Raw genomic sequence first — 24,479 nt, forward strand, 5'->3', positions numbered from 1 at the left:
ATCAGCCTGGTTTATCGAGTTTCACACATCTACATCCCTTGGGCCACAAATAAAGGCCTCCCCCTTTTTCTGCATCATCTGTAAAATGGAGGACGGGCCTGCAGAGCAGCCTGGAAATTTTCAGCCTTGGACCTCTGTGATGGATGTGGCCACTTGCTGTTCTTCACAACAGACTCTATCCTGGGTGTGGAGAGGGACAGATCACATATCACTCTCCTCGAAGGCAGGGGCCAGCAACCCCACTCTGTAGATGTGGGGATGCGGGCTCACAGAAGTGAGGGCCTTGCTGAGGTCACACACAATGGTCTTCCGTTCCAGAGCCTCCCCCGGGAAACGACGGCATAGCAGCCGTGGCCACCACCCTGACTTGGCATCAACCCCGGGCACACAGTTTCATTTCAGCCTTGTACACCCTCACAGCTCAGGTGGGCCTGAAGGCCGCAGCCCTACACACCTCAGGGGTGCTCTTCACCCCGTACTTGACGCGGCTCCGCAGTCCATCCGTGCCGCAGCCGTCGGAAGGGTAGGAAGGTGTGCCGAGTGCCGTGCTTGGTGGGAGCTTATCACACAGGTTGATGGGCTGATCCTCAGTGGTGGCGGTGAAGTCCATGGGGGCCACAGCGCCATTGCCATTCATCTCGGGGAAAGCGGGGTCACCCTGTGTGCTACTTGATGTGGACGGGTTCAGGGTGGAGGAGCCATTGCCGCTGCCACTCTCAGAGGAGGAGTCATCTGAAACAAGCCAGGCTGTGAGGCCCTGCCCCGGCACCTCCTGTCCTCTGAGACCTCCCACCCCGGGGTATCGTGGCCACGGCAGCCACAGGGAGGGCTTGTCCTGTGTTGTCCTCACGAGCATCCCTGGGCAGGAGGTTAGCACTGCTGTCTCCCTTATAGGCTCCAAGAGGTTAGCCTTGCCCCAGCCCAAGGTGGGGGCAGGGTCCCTCTGCCACAAACGGGCCATTTGGAGCAGAGCGGCCATGGAGTATGCTGGGTGGGTGGTCGGCATTGCACACCCACGACCGCCACATCCAGGCTCACTGGGGGCCAAGCTTCAAGGGCCTGGGAGTGGATGCAACCTCAAGTGTGATAGGCCTGATGCGTTCCAGAGGTCCTTGGACACCCCAGAGGCTGCTTAGGGCCTGGCCAGCAGCCCCCTCTTCCTCCAGTTCACCACTACCTTGCCCCTTCACACTCTCTCTCTATAGGACCCCCTTTCCACAGCAGGCCCTCAAATTTCTCCTTCCTTTGCTTGAGGAGGGAGAGATGGCTCCATTGTAACCCCGCCAGTTACCCACTCCCTCCTGCAAGTCCGCCCAGCCCAATCCTGGCAGCCTAGACGCAGACACACATTCCCCAGATCTGCTGTCTGCCTGGCCAAGTAACCCTGGAGACAGGGCTGGAGGGTCTGGGGTACGCGTCCCCAGCACCTCAATGGGCCATCTTTGTTTTCATAGGGTGACAGCCCGACAAAGCTCTGTGGAGAGCGCCCCCTGCTGCAGAGAGCATAGCATTGCCTAGGGGATCAGGGAGGACAAACTTTTAACTAGTGGGCTAGACATTCTCAGATAAATTCCAGGCCCCTCTCCCTCACCCAGCCCCGGTCTCCTGCTTTATCAGATCAGAAGGCAGAGGCCAAGGCTACAGCAGACTTGAGCTCCTGGGTCACTCAGGTGAGTACCATGTGGTTCCCGTGCAGCTCCGCACCTGTACCCTGAGCCAGTAGGGGAGGGGCGGCCACAGCCCTGATGGCATCCTAGGCTGCCCCTTCCCCCAGGCCAGGGTCTCGCTGGACCCCACCCCCACTCTCCTAGCCAGCAGATTATGAAGATTTAGTCCCTGGTGCTGGGCACTGGGCACGCGCACCTCCAGAGCGTCCCCATGGCGACCGAGCGGCTCTAGAGCCCCAACCAATCGCTGGCCTCCCGGCTGCCCGGGGGCGGGACTGGGATGCCCATCAAGCAGCCAGGGCCCTGGGCAGAGGGGGATGGGAAAGGCCTAGGCTCAGTGCATCCCTCCCCCTCGGCTGCCGCAGGTCTCCTGGGCCAGGCTGCCCACCTTCTCCGGGCAGCCACCGTTCCCTCCATCCTTCTGCAGGGCAACACCAGGCTCTGTTTAAGCCGTCCCACGCGTTCCCCCCTCACGCAGCTATACTCCAGAGTCCCCAGGCCTGCAGTCCTGCTACCTCTGGGGCCTCACCTTCCATCCCTTCTTCCATCACAGTTGGGTCTGGTTTTCTTCTGGCAGTATCTCCAGCACCAATCTAGATATTTGTGTAATGAACAAAATACCCAGTAATATTTACTGAGCACCTACTATGTGCTGGCCCTGTCCCAGCTGGGAAACAAAGTAATGATGGCAATCAGGTGCCAGCCCTCTTAGGAGAGCAGATTCACATCAATGAAACACATGAAAGTAAATAGGCCACCAACCACCCTCCAACTTGCAGACCCTGCTCCTTCCCTCCACCCACCTTGTCCAACTTCTTCAACACCCTGAGGGTCCCCTCACAAGTGTCTCCACCCAACCCTTTTCCAGCACCAGCCTAATCATCACTGCCTTGCTCCATAACCTTCCTGTCCCCCACAGCCTGCTGAATAGAGTACAGCCACGTGTATTCTTAGTCCCATGACCTCTGCAGCCTCTCCACGGCCCAGGTCCCACTATACTGGCCACTGCTGGATCTCACATCTCCAGGCCTTTGCTCCCTGACCAGATTTTCTCCCAGGAGTATGGGCCCTATTGTCCTGTGCTTCCCCAGGTGCGAGCATGCAGGAGGCTCGGGTATTGTGAGGATGCACGGGCAGGCGCTCCCAGCTCAGGAGCCCAGGGTGGCAGCTTAGACTCCTGAGCTGCCAACGCCCTCGCCCCAAGGCTGTGCACTTGGGTTGCCGAGCCAGGGAGCCTCAGGCGCTGGCTCCCCATCCCGCTGCTCATATACCACCCCAGTCTGGTAACGGAAGTGGCTGGGCACACGGAACCTGTGAAGCACCAGGAGCCCAGACCTCATGTGGCCACGCATTCCCAAGTTTTTAGAAGAAACTGGAAATCTGCAGCATTATGTAAATATCCACATTTTTAAATATTGGTGACTGACTTCATTGTTTATATTTTGAAAAGCTTTGTCACATGAATGGATAAATAAAATGTGGTCTTATGCATGCAACGGAATATTATTCAGCCATAAAAAGATGAAATTCTGACAATATGAGTGAACTTTGAAAAACATTATGCTAAGTGAATTATGCCAGACACAACAGGACAAACAATGAATGAGTCCACTTATATGCAATATCTAGAATAGGCACATTCATAGGGACAGAAAATATACTAGGGGTTACTGGGGCTGGGAGGAGAGGGGATGGGAATTATTAATAAATGCAGAGTTTCTGTTCAGAGTGATACAAACTCTAAGTCATCTATAGGTTTCTTAGAAACTACGACTTAAATGAAATAACATAATGAAACCAATTTGGCCACAGACTGATAGAAATAAAAGTTCCTATGGTATATTTCTGGTCATAAAAATATCACCAAACTTCTAAATAAAGACCCCAAACACTTCTAATATTAAACACTGAAATAAATGTGAGCTATACATACATTTAAAAATATTAATAAAAACCAAAGAAATATTTTCCAACCCGCTTATTCCAGTTGGCTGGAGCAAACCCACAGACACGGGGAGAATGTGCAAAATCCACACAGACAGTGGCCTGGACCGGGAATCGATTTTTTTCTCATCAATGTTACAATGAAAATGACATTGAACAAAAAATCACGGACCTTATTCAAAGACCTGCTGTATTTTGGAAATAATGGTGCTGGTTGCACAACATTGTTACTGTACTTAATGCTGCTGAATTGCATGCTTAAAAATGGTTCAAATGCAAATTTGATGTTTTTCATATTTTACCACAAAAAAAAAATCCCCTCAAAACAAACATAAAATGCCTTGAGCAGGCCAGTGGGCTCCAGTTCACAAGCTCCATTTCCTTCCACCTCATTTACCCATGGGCCAAGCCTCTCCCACCTCGATGCCACACATAGCAGTAGGGAAAGCCAGCCACACAAGGCACACGTCAGAGGGACAAGAGTCACCAGAACTTGTGCTCCCCAATCACGCTGCTTGGGCCCCCTCAACCCGGCATGCTAACCACCTGGCTGCACGGCCTGCCTGCCCAGTGCCACCATGCATGTCCGCCCATAATTTGGGTCCTCTTTTTGCCAACTGGGATTTAGGTGGAATGCAGAGGGGCTGTGGAGTGGGATGGACATGGGCTACGTCTCCTTGAAGACACCACTTCACCTCCTTGAGCCTCGGTTCCTTTTGAAATGGGTGTCATGTCAGTAAAATAGCATTTTAAGGTACAGACAATATTTGGTATAGATAGTGGGCACTATAAAAAAAGCTGGTTTCCTACACCCCACACTTCCTCACTTTGTAACACACCTACTTCCTACACACACGTCTTTCCCAGACTGAAATGAGGGCTTCTGGGGCCCCTCAGAGCTGGCACCAAATCTGAGGTGGGCACAGTGAGAGGAGGAGGGTGAGGACAGTGCCTGGAAGAGGCTGTTTCCACCCTTGTCCCTGCCTTTCTTGAACACCTACTAGGTGCCAGGTTCATGCAGGACATTGGGGCAGAGTGGTGAAAAGACGGGGGTGTCCACTGTTCTGGGGGCTCATGTTTGAGCAAGCAAGAAACCACACGTAAGAGTTTTAGAGGAGCCTGGGCTCCGAAGAGAGTGTCACGAACTTTGACCCATCCCTCCATCCCCAACTCCAGCTGTGCGTCAGGCCTTTGCACCCGCTGTTCCCTCTCCTCCTGACGCTCTGTCCCCAGCTCTCTTTCTCTGGTGCATTCCCTCCTCTCCAGGGCTTTGCTTAAAGGTCACTTTCTTTAATAAGACCTCCCCTGCCCAGTTCCCTGGCCCCACTCTGACATGCTGACCCCTTTACCTATTTCTTCCAGAGCATTTATCACCTTCTCATATATTGCGTCTATGCTCAGACCCAAGGCTGGCTGGGCTGTATCGGGGGAGCCCGAGTTGGTCCTGCCTTTCCAGAAACTATGTCCCTCCATCTGGTTAGGAATCCCTAATCTTCCAGGGTAAGCACATGCCCCAGGCCGGGCCACTCGGCACAGCCCATCACAGTGACTGGTGACAGGCCAATGTGGAACCAGGAGTGTCAGTCCTGGGGCTTCTGCAGAAATGACTAGGAAAAAGTGCTGTCCCCCGTGAGGCTGAGCCCACTTGGCAGAAAGGCCCACACCTGGAAGGCGGAGCTAACGGGCCCACACGGACAAATCCTCCAAATCCATCTGTGCCCAAAGCCAAAGTAGGCCCTAGACTTTTCGGTTATGGGAGCCAATAATTCCCTTACTGCTGAAGCTAGTCAAAGGCAGGTTGGCGTCACTTGTGTCCGGTTTGGTCACTAAGTAATTCATGGTCCTCTGTCCAACCCCACAGGAGCCAAGGGAGCCTAAGCCAGCTCTCTCCTTACATCAGCCCACCACAACCCCAAGCTCAGTCCTGAGGTGGCTGGTATCTCCAGGAGGGGCAGACTGCAGGACCCCTCCCCCCAGCACCTAGTATAGCACCCAGCCACTGTTTGGGGACAGAAGGAACAGAGAAACGTCAGCACTCCTGGCTGGGTAAGCTGGATTCCAATCCAATCCATTCCTAATTCTTTCTTTTACCCGGCCCTCTCAAAAAAAAAAAAAAAAAACAATTTAAGGGAGACCCAGACACGTACTCAAACCTGTGCCCCGATGAGACACGGCAGCCTGGGCATGGGGGCAGGTGCGGGGCCTCGCAGTCTGCCGACCTTGGGCACAACCCACTTCCTTGGCAACACTTATCTGCAGTCCAGGGAGTTGCCGCTGACGCCCTGTTGGGCTGACACTTTATGACCCTGTGAAAGAACCCAGCTGGTCTCATGGGCACCGAGGGCCCGGAACACAGGGTGTAGGAGTTGGGCCTTCCAGGGGTGCGGGCCTCCAGCCTCCGGGCTCTTTGGGCAGGCACGTGTTCTGGTCAAACTTTCCCCAGACCTGGAACTGGAGGTGACCGACCATCTTGTCCCCATCTGTGCTGCTGTGCCAGGAGGCCCCTCCGGGGAAGGCACCGCACCGGAGGCCAGCCTGCTGGAGCCCAGAACTATGCCGGCAGGACAAGACTGCCCCCAACCTGTGACTGGGAGCCAGAGAGAGAAGGGTGCACTGAGGGGCTGCGGGGAGCAGCTGGGGAATGTACCCTTTCTGAACATTTCCACAAAACCAGGCCTCCCCAGCTATGATCTGGGCAGGACGCAGAGCTCACCACCTGTGCCCAGAATGCCTACGGGCAGGGAAGAACTGCCGTGCCCATCTATTTAACGTGGGGCGATGTGCTGCTATTCAAATGGGGGAATCAGCGATGAATGGGGGAAATTGTTCCTCCCTCTGTCCCGTCTCCAGAAGGAGACAAAAACCCCTTTTACCTCGGCAAACAATGCCCTTATGTGGGCGCCAGCGCACCGCGGCCCGCACAAGCTCAGCTCTGTGCAAACCACCAATCGACACACCAGGCTCTGGGGCCACCGCCAGTGGCACCCTCTCCCAGTGGGAGACTCACACTGGCTCCCAAGGCAGGCTGGGGGAAGGCGGGATGGTCCACCAGCCCTGAGACCAAGGGCCAGGCATATGGCTGCACCAGCCCAGCAAGCCCAGCACAGGCTGCCTTCTGTGGGCAGAGGTTCGGCTGCTGGAGGCAGTGCCTCCCTCCACGGGCTGTCACAGCAGCAGCCAGGCAGGGGAGAGGAGGGGGCATCAATAATTCAGACACAAAAGAGAAAGGTGGGTGGAGAGTAGAGTGCTGGAGCCCGCAGCCCCACCATGGGCCGGGGAAGTGTGGATACAAGGGTGGCCCAGCTGGACGTCTAAAGAGCCAACCCCTTCCTCCTCCCTCAGCCACTGTGGCTCTGTGCTACAGTCTGGGGCACCGACTCCACTATAAACTTGGGGTGTGCACCTAACTAGGGCTGGTCCCTGCCTGCTTTGACAAAGGCCAGTGGCCTGGGCCGCGTTTACATGATGCATAGTTGCCGGGAGCACTAGGCTCCTGGCTGGCTACCCTGCTCTTCCTCCAGGAAGGAAGGGGGAGGGCCCTGGGGTCAGACGGTGGGCACTGAGGAGCTGGGTGAGGCAGTGTCACTGGGATCCCCCTATCCTGGGTGGGAGATCACAATGGACGCCTGCAGGTCCAGGCTGCCTGCCTGGCTGCCTCTCCTGGGCACCCCGCTCCACCCCTGTGGTTCCAATGGCTAGACTCTCACCTCCTAATGCCACAAGCCCAGGGACACCGGCACCTCTCCTCCATAGCACCCACCTTCCTGCCCGATCTCTCGTGACTCATGCCTTAAACAGGGTCAGCACCTGGGGCTCTCAGAGTCTACAGCAGCGCCATCCAACAGAAACAGAGTGAGAGCCGCCTTGGGAATTTTCAATATTCTAGTAGCCGTATTAGAAAAAGTGAAAAACATCTAGAATTTATTTTAATAACCTTATTTGACCCAATATATCCAAAAATATTATCATTTCAACACTGTGTTAAAACAGGTATTTTACATTAATTTTTCACACCGTCTGAAACACTGTATTTTACGCATACTATAGCACACTTTCAATAGCCGTCGGTGGCTACCATATTAGCACAGACCTAGATTTTTGTGACTTTTCCCTAAAACGGAAATCATTTCTCTTGGTGTAGGGACCCTGGAGTCCTGGCCCCTAGAGCAGTGTCCAAGCTGAAGAGGAGAGTTTGGGTCTTGGGGCAGGGCAGGTGGCCTGAGCAGGGCTGGGGGCGGGGCTCTGGAAATAGGTGCCAAACTCAGTGGGGTGAACGCCAAATCCCTGTAGGCACCCAGCATGCTCATCACACCTGAGGTGCACGACTGTCCCCACAGCAGGCATCAAGGAGGAACCGGAAGCTCCCAAAAGAAAGTCATCGGCCGTCACACAGTGAGCAGCAGAGCCCAGATGGGCTGCAGTGCTGCCTGACTCACCCCTGGTGCTCCTCCTTCTCTAGGCCTTAGTCTGCCCATCCGTACTGTGGGACAGTGCCGACCTCTGCCACCGCCCCACTTCCTGCAGCTCCTCCCCCAACATGCACTGGCCAAAAATGCCCAGGTGGACAAACTCCCAGTGCCACTTCCTGGGTCTGTGTCTTCCCAGGTCCAACATTCTTCCTGGCCCCACCCTCTAGGCCAAGCATAGGCAGTGAGAAATCAATGGTAATTCAATGTACAAAGCTCTAGCTGAGATGCCCACTGTACCCTCCCACCCCAAAACAAATCATGTGCTCTGAGAGCAAACAAAGCCACTTCGGACAGCCATGTGTGAATGATTCATGGGGCAAGGCCCTACCCCAGAGCCTGTGCGTGTGGCGTGTGGCGTCTGAAAAACCCCTGGCAGGCCCTCCGCCGGCCCTCCCGGAAGCCAGTCTGGGTTTGGTGCATCGCACTCCTTAGGTCAGAGTGATGACGCCAACGTGGCCCCGGTCACTTCCTGGTTCCTGGGAAAGTTGCCCTTGGACAGGCTCAGGGTGGCGATGCCTCTGCTGCACACCCCGCATCCAGCCTCCTCGCTAGCATGGCAGAACCTCCTCCACAGAGGGTAAAAAGACAGTTGGGGTCTACCATGCATCCTGGGCTGAGGGGTGCAGGGAAGGGCAGGGCTCTGATGTCCCTGATGGCACAGGAGAAACTTCCAGGTGTGTCTGGGGAATCTCCCTCTCCCTCACCTCTCAGGCCCTGAAGCTTCTTGCCCTGCACTAATGTCCTGAGCAGGTGTCTGGGGGCTTAAGGGGGCCTAAGATTCTGGCAGCCTGCACAAGGCCAGCGCTGTGCAGGCCCCGCCTGCTCCTGGGATAAAGGGATCTCTCGGTGCTGTCTCCCAGCCTCTCTTACTCTTCGGCGGCAGGACGCCAGGACAGCCCAGCATTGTCTGTGCCGCCTGCAGCCCAGCTGATGATGGACACTTTCCTGTGACCCAGGACTGCTAGGGTGGCCCACAGCCAATCCCCGGAAGGGCTTGGGTCTCAGTTCTCTGCTCCTGGGGTGGGGGCAGGGGAAGGGCAGGAGGCCGCTGCCTCTCCATCCGGTGTGGATGTTTGGAGCCTTGAACAGGAGCAACAACAAAAGGAGGGTGTGTGTGACCTGTAGCCAGAGAAGGCCTAAATCTGCAGGTATGTGGGCGAGAAACTCGGATTAAATGCCCACTGCAGGAAAAGTCCCTCAGAAGCCATGCCAGGGAGGCCGTGAAGGGGCCACAATCCTCCCCCCACGTGACGGTGACCAGTGCAGATGCCCAACCACAAGTGCTGGGTCTGTGGGGAGTCGGCTACATATGCCATGAAACCCTATGGCCCCTGGGGAGGGAGAGTTGCTCTAACCCCACGAGTGAGTCCTGGGAGGGTGGGCACCATCCAAAGAGAACACCAGAAGTGGCCCGGGCTCAGGGGTAGTGTGGGTGACTGTCTCTGAGCCCGAATGGCCTGGACCTAGCTCCCACTCACCTCTTCCCCACTATCAGTATGGCTCCTTGACTATCCCCTTGCCTGAGCAGCTTCCACCCCTGGCTGAGAACACTCCTGTGGCATCCTCGGTCCCCCAGCACGGTGACCACCGGCTGCCTTCTCCTTGGACAGCAGAGCTAACTCGCAGCTCCCTGCTTCGCTGCCTGCCAGCATGGGAGCTTGGGACAGGTCTGGAGTTTGCAGATCAAGGAGCAGAATCTTGGGGGACTTAGGGTCCCTCCCCAGACAGGCCTTGGCATGTGTGGGTGGGGAGTGGGATAGGAACTCAGGAGAAACTAGGACAAGCTGTGTGTGTCCAGGCCCTCCTAGCCCTACTCTTTTTAAACAAGTAAGACTCCTGGGGGTTGAGAGTGGGGGTGCAGGGCACTGGTGTGTGTGTGTGTGTTGTAAAGAAAGCTGTGGTCAGAACCCCACAGGGCTAAGTGGACAGAGGGGACCTAGAGAGACCTGAACGGATGAGGAGACAGGATTAGACCAAGGGGGGCTGGTCTCCCAGAGAATCTGGGAGAGGTGAGGAAGAGGACTCTTTGGTCTTTCAAGGGAGGCTCCTGACCCACCTAAAGACCCTTAGCCTATGAATGCCTGGTGGCCATGGACCCCGGCCTCTGGCGCTTTAGCACAGGCCCTCGCAGCAGCCTGGCCACCTCAGAGGAAATGATCCTATACATGTTCTGAGCCTTCTCCTGCACCAGGTGTGTGCTGAGCCCTGTCCACACATCACCCAGGCTAACCCGCTTTCCAGTGAAGGGCAGTGTTTTGCCCTAGGCCACACAGCGAGAAACAAGTGGAGGCAGGATTATGAGCCTGAGTTGGGGCAACGTGGCACACTTTTCCTGAAGACTCACCCTGTGGAGACGGGGGGAAGGCACCCAAGGGAGAGAAGCCCTGTCAACGACGAAAGGAGAGGCAGCTCCATTGTAAATACTGTGCCCTGGGCAAGCAAGTCACACACCTGCTCCCCAGGTGACCGCTCTGCCACCAGTTTGCATTTGGGGCAGTGCAAGGCCACACCTGAGGGCAGCAAGAGCCAGGAAGCAGGAAGCTTTGGTCTTCTCACAAAGAGCTCCTGAGGACACATTAGGATTAACGGACACAGTCACCCAGGCCACGATACAGGCAGAAGCTGGGGATCAGACCACTCTGCAGGGACAACGGAGGGACAAGACAGGCCAGGGCTCACTCAGGAGATCCACAGCAGAGAGCCAGGGGCCTGTCTGCAGGGACCCGTGTCCAGATGGGACCCCAGGCCCACAGAGGGGGCCTCACCTCTCTTCATCTTTCTGGAACCCTTGTGGGTCAGACCCTTGCCAGATGGCCTTGCTGTGGCCTCCCTGCCCTGTCTCTCCCAGTTGAAGCTGGAGATCATACGGCGTTTCTGGAGACACGCGACCCAGGAGACCCCCACCTCCGGCTTTCAGCATCTTCCTCTCTTCCCAGGCTCCTCCTGGCAGGCCGCCCGAGGTTCCCAGGCCTGCTCCACCGGCATCGCACCCAACATGGCCTCCTCCAGAAGGCTTTTGTTGGGCCCCGTCTCTGCCGCTGGTTACTCATCAGCAGTTGGTTGAGCACCCTGGCTCCAGGCAGGGAGGGGCTCGGGGTTCCAGCAGGTGCACGGCCCGGCCCTGAGGATGCTCCCTGTGGAGCCGTTTGTAATAACGCAAAAGGGGGGACTTGAATGTCCTTCCCCATGAGTGGCCCAAACGCTGGCTCTAGAGTCAGAGACCCTTGTGGTCTGGGCAAGTAACTTCCTCCTCGGTAGGAAAGACATCGTCATAGGCCTGAGCTCACAGTGTCACCAACCTGTCACCAGCTCAGGGCCAAACACTCAGAGGACTCGGGAATGGGGCCTCCGGTCACTGGACTGACTGAACAATTTTTAAAAATGCTATTTCAGTGGCAGGGGAGAGGCAAACGACATTATGTGAAGAAATAAGGTGCCTGCAACACTACATGATCTCTCCCTCTACTTTTTTTTAAAGAAAATGAGATTCTGATTATATGCGTAGAGAAGACGGAAAAAAATATGTCCCAAACAGTGGTATTTCTAGTTTTCATTTTTTTGCTCCTCTATTTTTTTTTCTAAATTTTCTACAGTGAATGTAATACTTGTAAAATAAGGGGAAAAAGTAAGACACAGTTCTACAGAGATACCCTTCTTGCCCTCAGAAAGCTTACAACCGGCAGGGTTACCATGTGCCGTGCGCCTGTCCCTGTCTAAACTACAGGCTCCTGAAGGCGGGGACAGGCTGACCGACCTCGCATGCCAGTGACAGAGGCTCGCTAGTCACTTGACAAAATTGATGAAGAGCCCTGGAAAAACCAAAGGCCTAAGCCGGGATCTTCAGTGCCTTTGTCCGGCCTCATGACGTGGTGATGAGCACTAGGTGGGGAGGCTCCAGAAGTGCTGGCACCATGACCCTAGAGGAGGGAAGCTCCAAGGCCCAGTGGGTCCCAGAGGCCCGAGGCTGGAGGAGCGGCCTCATCTGAGAGGCATAAACAAGAGATCCCCAAATGCCCCAGGATGCCATGCAGCTCCTGCCGAGAAACTCCTGATGACCCTGCAGGAAGATGGAGGCAGGACCCTCAGCTCTCCCCCTGGCGCTGGCTTCCTGTCTGCCCGGGAGGTGAGTAATGTCCGCTCCCCACCCCCAAGCATCCCTTCTGGAGGCCAGGCCTCACATTTTCCGTTCAGGAAAGGGCAGAGAAAGAGGCCTGGTGAAGCGCATCAAGGGGAAATGGAAGGAGTGGGCCCTTGCCTGGCCCTGCCTGCCGCAGTCAGGACCCTGGCCTAACCCCACGTCTGGCGGTCAGGAGGCCTGCTGGCTCACCCGCTTGCATGCCTGTCCTTGCGCACTCTTTCATTCACTCATCCATTCAACAGACACCTCCCCCTGCCTGCTCTGGGCCAGGCCCTGTGCTGGGATCCTGGCTCCCAGGGTGTTCACAGTATAGGGAGATGGGCACTGGACAGTCCACTGATGGGCATAATGCCAGACAGATGTGCTGTTCAGTCCCAAGTCAGCACCAGACCACAGTGTCCCTGGACAAAGTCTCAACAGCTGGCTTCTCCCAGGCATCCTCTCTCCACCTCCGAAAGGCAGCCACTGGGCTAGAGTGTTTTTCTAGGTGCTTGTGATAAGACCAAAGTGCTGTCTGAACTCAAAAGAAAGACCAAAGCCTCAGCTGGCTGAGCGGTGGATCTGGAGGGGACTTGGCTGTGTGTGGACAGAAGGCAGCGCGAGAGCATATCTCTTTGGGCTCCTGAGATGTCAGTGCTCTGAGTGTGTGTGGGGAGCCTCCTCTCGTTCCCAGGATCTCCTACCCATCTTCTGGGGAAATACAGGAACAACTATTTATTGAGACCTGGTCCCCACAACCTTACGCATGGCTTCGACACCTGCCAAAGAAGAAGAGGGCAGCCTCAGCACCCCTCCTGGCTCTTGCCAGATCGCCCGAATTTGCTCCCTGACCCTTGGTTTCCTCCTGTGAGATGGGACAAGAGTGATGTGCTCACCCGAGGCAGCCACAGTCCCCAGTGAGGAAGTGCCTTGCAAGCGGTGCTTCTCTGTCAAGCTGCTGTGATTTAGGGAGCAGGGAATGGACTATCAAGATCTGCGAATGGAGCCTTGCCGGCAGCGGTGGGCTTGGGGGAAAAGCACAAGCTTGTTTCTGGGCAAGCACACTCCCACTGCTGGTAAATTGTGGAGGGGCGGGTTGGGGGGACTGGCCTGCTGATCAACCATTTCTGATCTCCGCCTTGGCGTCCATCTGCCTTTGTTAAATCTTGAAAAAGGAGGTGAGGGAGGAGGAAGGCAGCCCCAACACATCCACCAACAGGTGTGAATCTGTTGTGCGAACTGCGTGGCTTCCTGAAATGCTTCTGGGCTGTATCACTGGCCAGCAACACCACCTTGAGAGTACTCACATTTTCTGGCTAAAAGACCCAGGTGCTCAAATTAGGGGTATCCCCAGGAACAAAGAACCCAACTTGTCCCCAGCAAAGGGCAGACCTAACCCCCTCTGGATGGTGTGCTTGGGGGCAGGTCTCAATAAATAGCTGTTCCTGTATTTATTCAGGCCGCAAATATCCAACAGGCTCCCCTAATGTGCCAGGCGCACAGCTAGAGTCACCGAGACAGAGTGGAGAGCAAAACTGACATGGTCCATGTTTCACAGAGCTCACACTGGGGGCCTCAGACATCATCTTTCCAACTTGTCTCCTCCATGAATGACCAAGGGTCAGGGACCACACACTAAGCCACCTGGGGTCAATGGGGCTGGGGATGCTTCTGATGAAGGCGCGTGAGCTAGAAGTGGAGACTGTGGAGGGTTGTGGCTGGGTGCAGAATACAGGCCAACTAGAGCCCCTGCTTGGCTTGTCCCCACCTAGCCCTTTGTTAACCACAGAGGACACAGAACACCCTACAGCCCCTGATGGCCTCCCACTGACTCAGACTCACTGATGGGAGCAGGATCTCAGCCCGTGTCTGCACTGTAAGCACCTTCAGAGAAGGGAGCTGGCTGCATGCCATTGTGGGGGCTGGAGGGTTGGACAAGGATTCCAGGCTGGGTCTGGAATCCTTTGGGAACTCACTGCACTGGTCAGACATGGCAGTCACTGACAGATCTGGAACCGGAAGGGGCAGTGGAGACTAGGCCAGCCGGCTGAGTGTTCTCAAGGCCTACGACCCCCTGCACTGGGTCTGGGTTGGCCTCTGGCCAGCATGTCAGCCCACGGCTTCCAGACACAGCCTCTGATTAAATAATTAAATTGATGGTATCATGGTCAACACCATCCTCCCTGTCTCCAGCTCCGGCCGCCCGCCCTGATAAACACCCTGTCCTGTCAGCAGGCCAGCCTACCTCAACCCCAGGACCCAGGGCCAGGGGGGACCTGGGCGGCAGGGGTGGTGATGGGGATATGCATGACTACACCCAGGTCGGGCCCCCACTGGGCTCCTGTGGGACCAGCTGCAGGACACACTGACCCCACCGGCCTCTTTGCTTTTCTCAGCTTCATATTTATGATCGGCCGACCTCTGGGTGGCAGGGCAATGATGCTGAGGAAGTCCTGTGACCCCCATGGAAACACTCCCTTCTGCTACCTGATCCTGGAGGCCCCCCAAATCACCAAATCTCCCCGGGAAGTGTTTCTGGCAGAGGTCAGACCCCCAAAAGGTGGTTGTGAGTAACAATAACACAAGACTTTTTGAGAATGGGTTGGGGGAACATGGCCCTCATTCAGTCCTACTACTCTGAGTTTTTAAAAAAATGTTCTGGATCCTTCTTGGAAAGATATAATCAACACCCTTGGCTTTGCTGGCATAGCCCTTGGTGTAGCCTTTGGGTGTGGCTCTCAATCAGCTCGGATGAGGAGGGAGGTCAGCTGCTGGGTACTTCCCAGCCTGAGCCCCCAGCAGCACGTGGCTGCTCCGGCCCCAGGTCCCCACCCCGTGGGAATGCTGGAGGGCAGTACTGGTCCAGGAGGCTCACGGCACAAGGGGGTCGTGCTGACCCTACGAAGCAGCAAGGCACAAAAGCCTTTTCTTTCCAGCCGCCTTGCACCCCACTCCTTGAAGAACTACTCCCTGGGCTCCCCAGCCCGGGGCCCAGCCACCCCAGCTGCTCCTAGGCTGCGTCTCCTCCCAGACAAAGCCGGATTCAGGCCTGTGAGGGCAGTTGGAGGCGTGCGCGGGTTCTGCCATGGAGATGAACTTTGACCCAAACTGCAAGGTTCCTACCCCTTATTTACTCTTTAAGGCTAGCCCATTTCACATAGTTAACATTACACCCCTTTTTAACCCTGCACCTCCCTCCCACATTCCAGGTCCCAACCTTCGACTCCTCCTAATTGGCAGCTCTACACCCCAGTTCTGAGGCTCCACTCAGCTCATCCCCTATCCCCAGTCACTTCCTCCCCGGAGAACAGAGCCTGGCCAGGACACTCTGACCATAGGTGCCACCCCAGGCATACAACTATACCTGAGGCAGGCACTGGAGCCCCAAAGCCGAGCACCCCAGGGGCTCCACACGGGAGCTCTGAAGTAGACCTCTGCGATCTGACTTTCGACTCCAACTCTCTCATCCCGAAAGGAAGCCTCTATTCCCAGGGACGCTGCAGGAGGCTGCCTGGCAGGCCCTGGAGGACGGTGGGGGCTGGGGTGGGGAAGTGTCCAAACAATTCCTCAGCTAGGGCCACATCGCATCCCAAGGGGCTGGGGGCACAAACGTGGACAAGCGCACTGCCTGCTTCTTGCTTGCCGGGTGCCAGGCAGGGACCCTGAGCTTCGGAAGCCCAGCGCTTATTTTCACTGCTGGGTAGCTGAAACTGTTCTGGGTCAGGCACACTGTTCACCTTCCTAGGCCCGAATCGTGATAACTTCAAAATCTGTATCACACCAGCCCATGAGCATCAGGGCAAACAAACCTATCAGGGTGCCAACCCCTGAGAGCTCCATCCATTTATCTTTGGGAGGAATAACTTGGTCTCCCCAGGACCAGGAGCTGGGCAGTGGGGCCCACGGAGATGCTGAGAACACAGGGGGCAGCAGTAAGCCCCCAGATTCCACCACCCCAGATTCCTAGGCCTCTGTTGTCCGGTGCAGGCCCTCCCCCGCCCCGGCCACCAAGGGACACTCACCGTCCTCTTGGCTATGGAGGTTCTGCGGGCTCCGCATCCTCTCGTCTTGGCTGGGACTCAGGCTGGAGGCCAGGTGTGGGTCAGCTGACATCCATGTGGAGTCATTCATATCAAAATCTTCACTGCTCACAGAAGTTTCATCCTGACCAGGGACAAAGAAGGTAAGCGTTCAACAGCAACGGGCTCTCGGCAGCCCCCAGGCTGCCTTGTAGGTGGACCCCATGGCCCGTGGGCATTTGGAAGTGCCCCAAGAGCCAAAGGGAGCCCCTCAATCTTGCAGAGGGGGCGGGGCTGCTCCCCTGCCTCCTGTGGAAGTGGCTCGGGCTCTGGTTCCTGTCAGAAGCCGGGGCTCAGGGCAGGAGCTCTGTAATTGAAGACAATTACGAGGTCTCACATCCTGTAGGGGCGGATGGCAGGGCCTGGCTCTTACCCTTGTGAGCCAAGGTTGAAACAAGCGCTGTAAACAAGGGCCATGGCTCCCCGCGCCCTGCTCACAGCCTGGGAAGGGGGCTCCCTGTACACAGGGCAAGGTGGCCAGAAGTGGGTAGCAGGACATACTGCCCCGCCCCCCCCGGCCCCCCGAGGCCAAGCTGATCACCCCACCAAGCTTTGCCGCCCTGACTCCCGTGGAGCATGCATGGAATTCCTTTCTCCCACTCCCCCAGCCCAGAGGACATTTCTGTCTTCCTCCTTCCTAACCTTTGCTGTGCTTCAAAGATATGCTCTTGGGCAGCTTCCAGAGCTGAAAAGGCCAGCCCCAGAAGTGTACAGAAGGAAGGGGGTGGGGCAGGCAAGGGTTCAGATCAGACCGCAAAGGGGGTTCGGCTCAAGGGCCTGGGGGGCCGCCAGGGCCTTCCAAACAGCCGGAGGCCCTGCTGGAGAGGACCACGCCTGCCTTCTCTCCCCTCCCTGGCTTCAGTAAGGCCTTGGCCAGTCATCCGGGAACCCCCGGGGCGGGGCCCCTTCAATCCAGCCCTACAGGGGGAAGGGACCCCACCTCCCTCTGGCCCAGCCTCTTTCAGGAGCAGCAAGCAACTGTGTTTGGGAGCTGGCTGTAAAATGCAAGAAAGATGACCCAGCAGCTCCCACACCCCAGATCTCTGGCTTTGCCTCCTCCCCTGTCCCCTCCAGCAAGATACAATGGCCTCTGTGGGCCCCTAGTAAGGACTTCTGGCAGAGCACCCCTCCTCACCAGAGCCTCCCCTCCAAGGCCCCCTCACAGACATCTCTTTTATAGTGAGCAAACACACTTTAGTTTGAACTTTCTTCTGCTGCTGTCCCTGAGGCAGGGCACATCTGCTCTCCAAGTGCTAGGGAACCAGCCTCCACTCCCTCCCCCACCACACAGGGCTGGCAGGGAGTTTCCTGGAATTTACAGCTCCTGTGCAGCATGAGTGTGTACCCTCTGCAGCTGGAGGACTCGAGCTAGGCCAGGATGCCAGCTCTGCCCAGCTCAGGGGTCCCTATGCGGCCTACTCAAAGCCTCGGGGGACGGAGACCACGTGTCCTGGTGCTCTCTCCCTGCACACACGCACACATGCCTCCCTCCCACCCTGCTCCTTACACACAAGCACATCCACCCACACTCTTCCTTGGGTGAAAACACACTCACTCACATTCACTCAGACTGTGTTCTCACACCCAGAGGGACACACACACATTCAAAAGGCTCTCTCTCTGCACAGAGGGTCCCAAGGGACAACAAAACTCTCCCCTATGCTAACTGGACAGAACCAGAGAGTGAGAAGGGAGGCTGGCAGACTGGGGAGAAGGACCCTCGGAGGCAGAGAGCACTATACAGGGTCTGGGAGCCCAGGCCAGGGGCACCCTTGCTTGGGCCCCTTGCTCCTTCCTGGCTGCCCAAGGTACACTGTGGTCAGGGTGTGACCTGAAGTCATAGCTGAGGTAGGAAGGCCCTCTCCCGGCTCTTGGCTATTGCTGAAACACACATGATTTAAAAGACTGAGTATTCTCTTAACATCTGGAAGTATCACCTATTGAAAATGCTCCATAAGTCCATTCAACAAGTATTTATTGAACACCTACTAAGAACCAAGCACCTTTCCAGGTGCAGGGAAATTCAACTGCGGATAAGACAGAGTCCTGGCCTTCCTGGTGTTCACTGCCCAGGGAAGGAGATGGACGATCAACACGAAAAACACATAATGTTGGTGGTGTTGAAGAGTACACAAAGCAAAATAAAGCCTAATAGGAGGGGAGAGGGACCTGCAAGACTGTTTGCCCCGTGGCCAAGGAGGGCTTCACTGGTCAGGGAACATCGGGCAGAAGCCTGCAGGAAGTGAGGAAAGTGGCTGTGTGGGGGTCTACATGGGGAGCATTCCAGATACCGGCACATGCTGGTAGGTCTGAGGAGAAGCCACAGGGCTGCTGTAGCTGGGGTGGGTGAGCTGAGCCACACAGGAGTGTCCCCTCCCAAGGTGCAAGGACGTCTCCAGCTCAGAGAAAGGCTTGTGGAGTGTTCCACTAAACACGCAGGGTTCTCACAAAGGAGTAAGGAAAAAGTCAGAACTGCCGGGTGCAGCACTGAGGGCTCCTACACTCTAGCCTCACTCAGCCAAGTTTAAAACAACAGCAGAAGCTAAAGCTTATCAGACGCCAAGTGCTCCCCTTGGATCATATCATTTCACCCTTACGACAGGCCCACCAGGTAGGTACTATAGCAGCCCCATTCTACAGATGAGAAAACGGAGGCTCTACGAGGTTAAGGCACTTGAGCCCAAGGTCAGGAGCTAACAAGTGGCAGAGCCAGATGTGTACAATCCTGAGGGCTCAAACGTACCCTCCTTCCCGCCTACAAGCCTCTGTTCATCTGTCCCTCTGACCCGGAATACCCATACTACTGTGATGCTCCATGACCCAAATTCTAAATACACACACCTCTCTCCATCGACCTGAGCTCAGTCTCCAACGTTTCTCTTCTTACACAATCTGTCTGCCTGTACCATTAGCTCCGGCAGTTAGTCGGGTGCACAACCCTCAGCTGTAGAATGTCAACACACTGTGTGTCTGTGTCCTGTTTTTCCCCAGAAAACCTTAAGTGCTTCCAAGAGTAGGGACCAGGCTGTATGTTCCTTGGACATGCCACAAGGCCAAGGAGATTCGTTGAACTGGCCGAATTGCCTGGCATGATACCCAGTGTTTAATGGCAATGTGGCATCAGTTTGACAATTAAGAACTCAATCCCACCACACACAGTTAAGTGGAGACTGTATGAAACCTGGACTCTGGCTGGTGGGCAGGCCAATGGCAGTGAGCTGCCTTGCAAGGTCTCCCTCCTACAGCTGCCAGCCACCCCTCAGATCACTTCACTGTCTACCAAAATGAACCCCTTCCACCCCTCTTTGCTCTGACAGGTGCAATTAGGAAGAGGCGGGCTAAATTTTACATTGACATCACAATCACCTGATAATGAAGGGCATCCGGTGCCCACATACAAGGGGCTTCAGGGCAAGGGTCTTATGAGAGTTCTTTGCAACAGCCTCCCACCAAAGAAAGCAGGTGCCCATGTCAGGCCTATCTCCAGATCTTGTATTTGCCCCAGCTGCCCAAGGGCATCAGAGCTAGTGGCAGAACTGGGATTCGAACCCAGGCAGTCTGCCCAGAGCCCACATCACAGTGCTACCACACCAAGAAGCTTCCTCACCACACTTCCTCCCTTCAATCGAAAGAACCAGATTCCTTAACAACAGAGTGTCTCAAGATGAGACCCAAAGGGAACTCATGGGAGATGAAGCTATATTTATAGCCACATGCCCACATGTTCACAAGCTCTCTTCAATGAGTCGACACACATTTATTGAACATATACTATGAGTTGGGGAAATGCTAGGAACACAGATGTCTAAGGCAGGCTGCTTTTCCTCTGGGAACTTATTATCTAGTGAAAAAGACCAGTGAAAAATCCTGACCCCATGTAAGCAGAGAGAAAGAAGGGGGCTGTGGAACCCCTCCTCAGTTACCTACTGATGATCTTGCTCTCCCTCCCCAGTGAGTTTTCCCATGGCCCCCAGGGTTTTGCCACATGAGTCCCTGTTTTGGGAGCAGTGGTTCTAAGATTTTGACACTACTGCTACAGCAATTTTTTTTATTGGTGTTAAATAGCAATTTTTTTTTTTAAGTGAGCAATCAAGTCCATTAAACCTAACTGGGGAGAAAAATGACTAAGTTCCAACCAAACTTAGTTTCCATACCCTCGCTTTCAGGGCTGATCTGGGAGGGAAGCCTTCCCAAGACCGCTTTGCAACTCACCTGCTATAGCAGAGCCCCCAGCTGCAGAGGGTGGCCTGTACCTTCACCCACTCACACCCAGCCAAGGCTCCAGGAGCAGGCTAATTACAGAGACAATTACCAGCACACACAGTTCAGAGCCTATCGATGACTGGGCAGAGGGGGAAATACACCCAAATCCAGAGGGACCTGGGAGAGGTGGCCAGTTCAGGTTTGCAAGTGGTAGGGCCTCAGGCCTGTGCATTGACCTAGAGTGCTCCCCTTGCTCGCCTAGAGGTCGTAAGCCATAAGTCATGTACTTCTTGCTTTTCCCTCCTGGAATCTCAAGGGAATTTGATCTACTAATTTCTCTTTCTGTAAACAAACTTCAATGAAACTTTCATTAGAAAATAAAAGTGTAAACGATCCATTACTTCCGGGCTCCCTCCCTCCAGACCCCACATGACTGGCCAGCCAGCTGCCCCTGGCTACTCTTACCTCTACCCTTGGACACCGTGAAGCCTGCAGCCTTGCCTACATGTCGGTGAAGTCCATCATTTATTTGGCACCAAAGGGCCTGAGCCATTGGGGTTCACAGTAAAAGAGCCAACTCCCCTTTTGAAAGGGGAACTGAAGAGTGGGAGGGGGCAGGAGGGCGGCACCCAGCCAGCCCCTGGGACACACCCCAATCTGGAGCCTAAACCCTCCCCGCTCTTATCTGCAGTCCAAAATTCATGGGCAGGTTCAGTTTCTCTCCACCCAGGTTCTGAGGCTCTTCCTCCTCTGCAGGCAGACGAGCACCAACCACCGCTCAGCCCGGGAGGAGGAGAAAATGGGAGAACAGAGGGAAAATGGTGGAAACGCACCTGTATCCATGGTGTGTAACTATGGGCAGGTGCTATCAGTAACCTGATTATTTTACAACTAGGGTCAATTTCTCAGGAACTGGGTTCCTGGTGCCTCTAAAGTTGAGCCATTTGCATCCTCCAGGACAGGGATCCTGGGGCGTGCCTCACACAACATTTTCCAGGCCTTTCCCCAGAGCTGTAACTCTATCTCTACCACTTGCTTTGAGAAAGAAAAGGAGGAGGATTTGCTGAGAATTTAGTGCAACTGTAAGCCATAAACCCTCACCAGGAGCCTTGGGTCTGTGTTTCAGAGAAGGGGTAGTGGGGAGGAATACGCTGGGGGTGTTTCTGGGCTGGGCAGGAAAAAGGCCCCTCTCTGTCTAGCCCCTGGGTCTGTCTGGTGAGAGGCTGAAGCTCCTGCCAGAAAGAACCAGGCTTGGGAAGTGCCCCAGCACCGAACCTACCCCAAGTAGGCGGGCACCAAGATGTAGAAAATGAGCACCTCCTTTTGGAACACCTGCAGGCCCTTCTAGGCCCTAGAAATTCTTCAGTACGAGGCAATTCTTCTCCTTGTCTCCATGTCAGCGAGCATTACACATACAGCTTCTGGGCATGCCAAGAAGGTACTGAACCGCATTTGACCCGAACTTAACCACTTCAGTTCATCAGATGGCTTATTAATGGAAGATGAACACCCCACTACCCAACACGCACACACCAGGATCTAAAGGACTACACAAATGAAATCTTAGAGCAGTGGTCTGAGCCACTGCTCCCGGGAGCTCTGGGTTCCCAAGGCTGCTGCTTCATGCTACACCCAAAGCCCATCTGGCCACCAGAGGAGGAGGCCAGCCGCCCGGAGACACACCCTGCACAATTCCACTCCTTTCTGCTAACATACCTCCTCTGCTTACTAGTCATATAAGCAGAAGCTCTTCTGGGAAATGTGAAGTGGAGAGGGCTGAGACATAGCCAATCACCTACCACATTTTAGGTATTCTCTCTCTCTCTCTCTCACACACACACACACACACACACACACGGTCTGTCAGAAACATATTCACATATATATATGGGGATGCTCTGTTGTCCTTGCTGTCATGGATGCCTGGATACTGGGAGTGAGCATTTTCAACACCTTCCGACTAGTGTATCTAGCGTAAGACAGGCTTTTGTTTCCTAAGCAAAGGTAACTGGCTGTTTTCCCAGCACCCCTCACCAAGAGGGCCTCATTGATACTCCAGGCCCTGCCACTAACAGGGGGTCCCTTTAAAAGGAGGCTGGAGAGTTGGGCTTTAGCAGACAGGGTTCCTCTAGCCAAAGGAGGACTGGAGAGGAACCACTCTGACCTAACGCCCTGCAGGAGTTTCCTTCTAAGAAAAGGACCCAGACGAGACAAAAAAGTTCTTGAGCAACTCAGGGGCAGTCCAGCTCCACATGGCTCCAGGGTGGCCAAAGCCAGATAAGTTCCCCAAAGTCAGCCTTCTCAGCTGGGAGAAAGGTCCCGGGGTGCTCTGCTCCCAGCTTCAGCGGGAAGGTGCTGAATGGGGCCATCACCCCAGCCTTGGTGCAGTGGGTGTGGGAGGAGATGCTGTCTTAAACTCTATAAAACAAGCCCAGCTTGAGCTGGGATTAGACGGGAGCTTGATATTATTCAAGGACACATTTAGGCCCTAATGGTTTTCCAATGAAGGGGTAATTTACTACCTGGGGGTTAAACTACCACTGGGGCCTGGGCCATAAACAGACCTTTCCCCACAGCGAGCCCAGAAACAGGGGGCTGGATGGAGCCCCTGGTCCCACTACACAGATGGCTCTCCCACAGTTGGGGGAGCCCCCCCACCTCTCCCTGTCACAAGCCCCACCTGGTGGGGGAACAGAGAGGGGGAGGCTGGGGTTTCCAGCTGATTCTGGGATAAGTAGGGCTTTATCTCAAGGGAGAATCTATTTCAAGCCACAATCCTTCTCAGAAAGAGGAGGAAATCACAGAGTCCAAACACCATTTCAGGTGAAATCAGGAGGTTATTAATCTCCCCTCAGAGCAGACAGAAAGAAAAATCAATGTTTTAGAGGGGGGAAAAAAGGTTCCATTTGAATTAATGGGTTTGTGGCTTCTCCATTGATCTGCGCCTCTTCACACTTTCTTTTTGTGCTTTTGTGCTCTTGGGGAAGAGGAGAGAGAAGGGAATGGGGAGGAGGGGGCTGGGCCTCCCGAGAAGGAAAAGGACGATCTAACCTTAACCTTTCTCCAGGAATAATGCTAATTAGCGAGGCTTAATGAGAACTTCCCTTAGGAAGCACCATCCGGTAGAGGCGACCGGACTCGGCAAACGCAGCTCCAGGTGGGAGTGTGTGTGCGTGTCGGGGGGTCACTTCTGAACCCGGGCGGCTTAATAAAAATGCGATGGCACTCCGCCCGCCCCCCCGCCCCGCGCCCAGCCCCTCGCTCCCTGCCCCCTGACAAAGTGTCGGGCCCAGGAGGACTAGGCGGAGAGCCGCGGTGTAAATCCAACTTAACCCGGGAGCGCGCCCTCTCTCCGGACAGCTGCCCCCGCCCTGTGCTCCCTCTTCATTAAGGAATTGCCCGTTCGCCGAGCGCCGCCGACGCCCCGGGCTTAGGCTCCCTCGGTACACCTGAGAAGGGCACTGGGTCCGCTCCCTTCGAGCAGGGACAGGGGCCTGCCGAAGTGGGCTCAACTCTGCAAACCTCGTCTCAACTCCCCGCGTCCAGGCAGGGAGCCCCTCCCTGCCACTCAACGCTTCCCGTCCTCACATCCCCAAACGCAGTCCACTTCCCTTCCCGCGGAGGCCGTGGTGGCGGCAACCCGAGCCCGGCCCCCGCCCCGCCGCCTGAGAACGCCTTCCTCCCCGGGACGCTGTGCCCAGCTCGCTGCAAACGGTGGGGCCGCCGCACAATACCGCGGCGCGGCGAACACAATCACCGCCCCTCCAGGACCCGCTGCACGCGCGGCCCGGGAGAGGGGTGCGCCAGAAGGCCCCTGGCACTCCCGCCGAGGCACACCTCTCGGGCACCTCGCGGCCCCCAGAGTCCAGCCTTCACGGCCCCCACTACTCGGGCATACTCATCCACTCCCCCGCCCCGGCCCACTCCGCCCTGAGGTAGCGCTCAGCCTCCCGTCCCTCCTCAGCCCTGGCGCAGGAAGCTCCCCCGCGTCCCCTTCCCC

The 24,479-nt window shown here is 55.6% G+C and overlaps 1 protein-coding gene across 5 annotated transcripts in view; it reads right to left on the reverse strand.

The window, feature by feature from the left end:
• Positions 1 to 24,479, reverse strand: part of NOL4L (nucleolar protein 4 like) — a 122,449-nt gene that overhangs the window by 12,208 nt on the left and 85,762 nt on the right. For 3 of the 5 annotated variants that reach the window (XM_039864057.1, XM_039864060.1, XM_039864059.1), the window contains 2 exons: positions 16,220 to 16,361; positions 455 to 732 (listed from right to left, as the gene is read on the reverse strand). In XM_039864057.1, the coding sequence (XP_039719991.1) occupies positions 455 to 732; positions 16,220 to 16,361 (420 nt within the window). Of the gene's footprint in view, positions 1 to 454; positions 733 to 16,219; positions 16,362 to 16,649; positions 16,792 to 16,918; positions 23,670 to 24,479 lie in introns of those variants that run through there. The other 2 variants (XM_039864061.1, XM_039864058.1) reach the window with 2 other exon arrangements.

This window comes from Pteropus medius, unplaced genomic scaffold, assembly GCF_902729225.1.
Source record: "Pteropus medius unplaced genomic scaffold, Ma_sr-lr_union100, whole genome shotgun sequence".
Classification (NCBI taxonomy): domain Eukaryota; kingdom Metazoa; phylum Chordata; class Mammalia; order Chiroptera; family Pteropodidae; genus Pteropus; species Pteropus medius.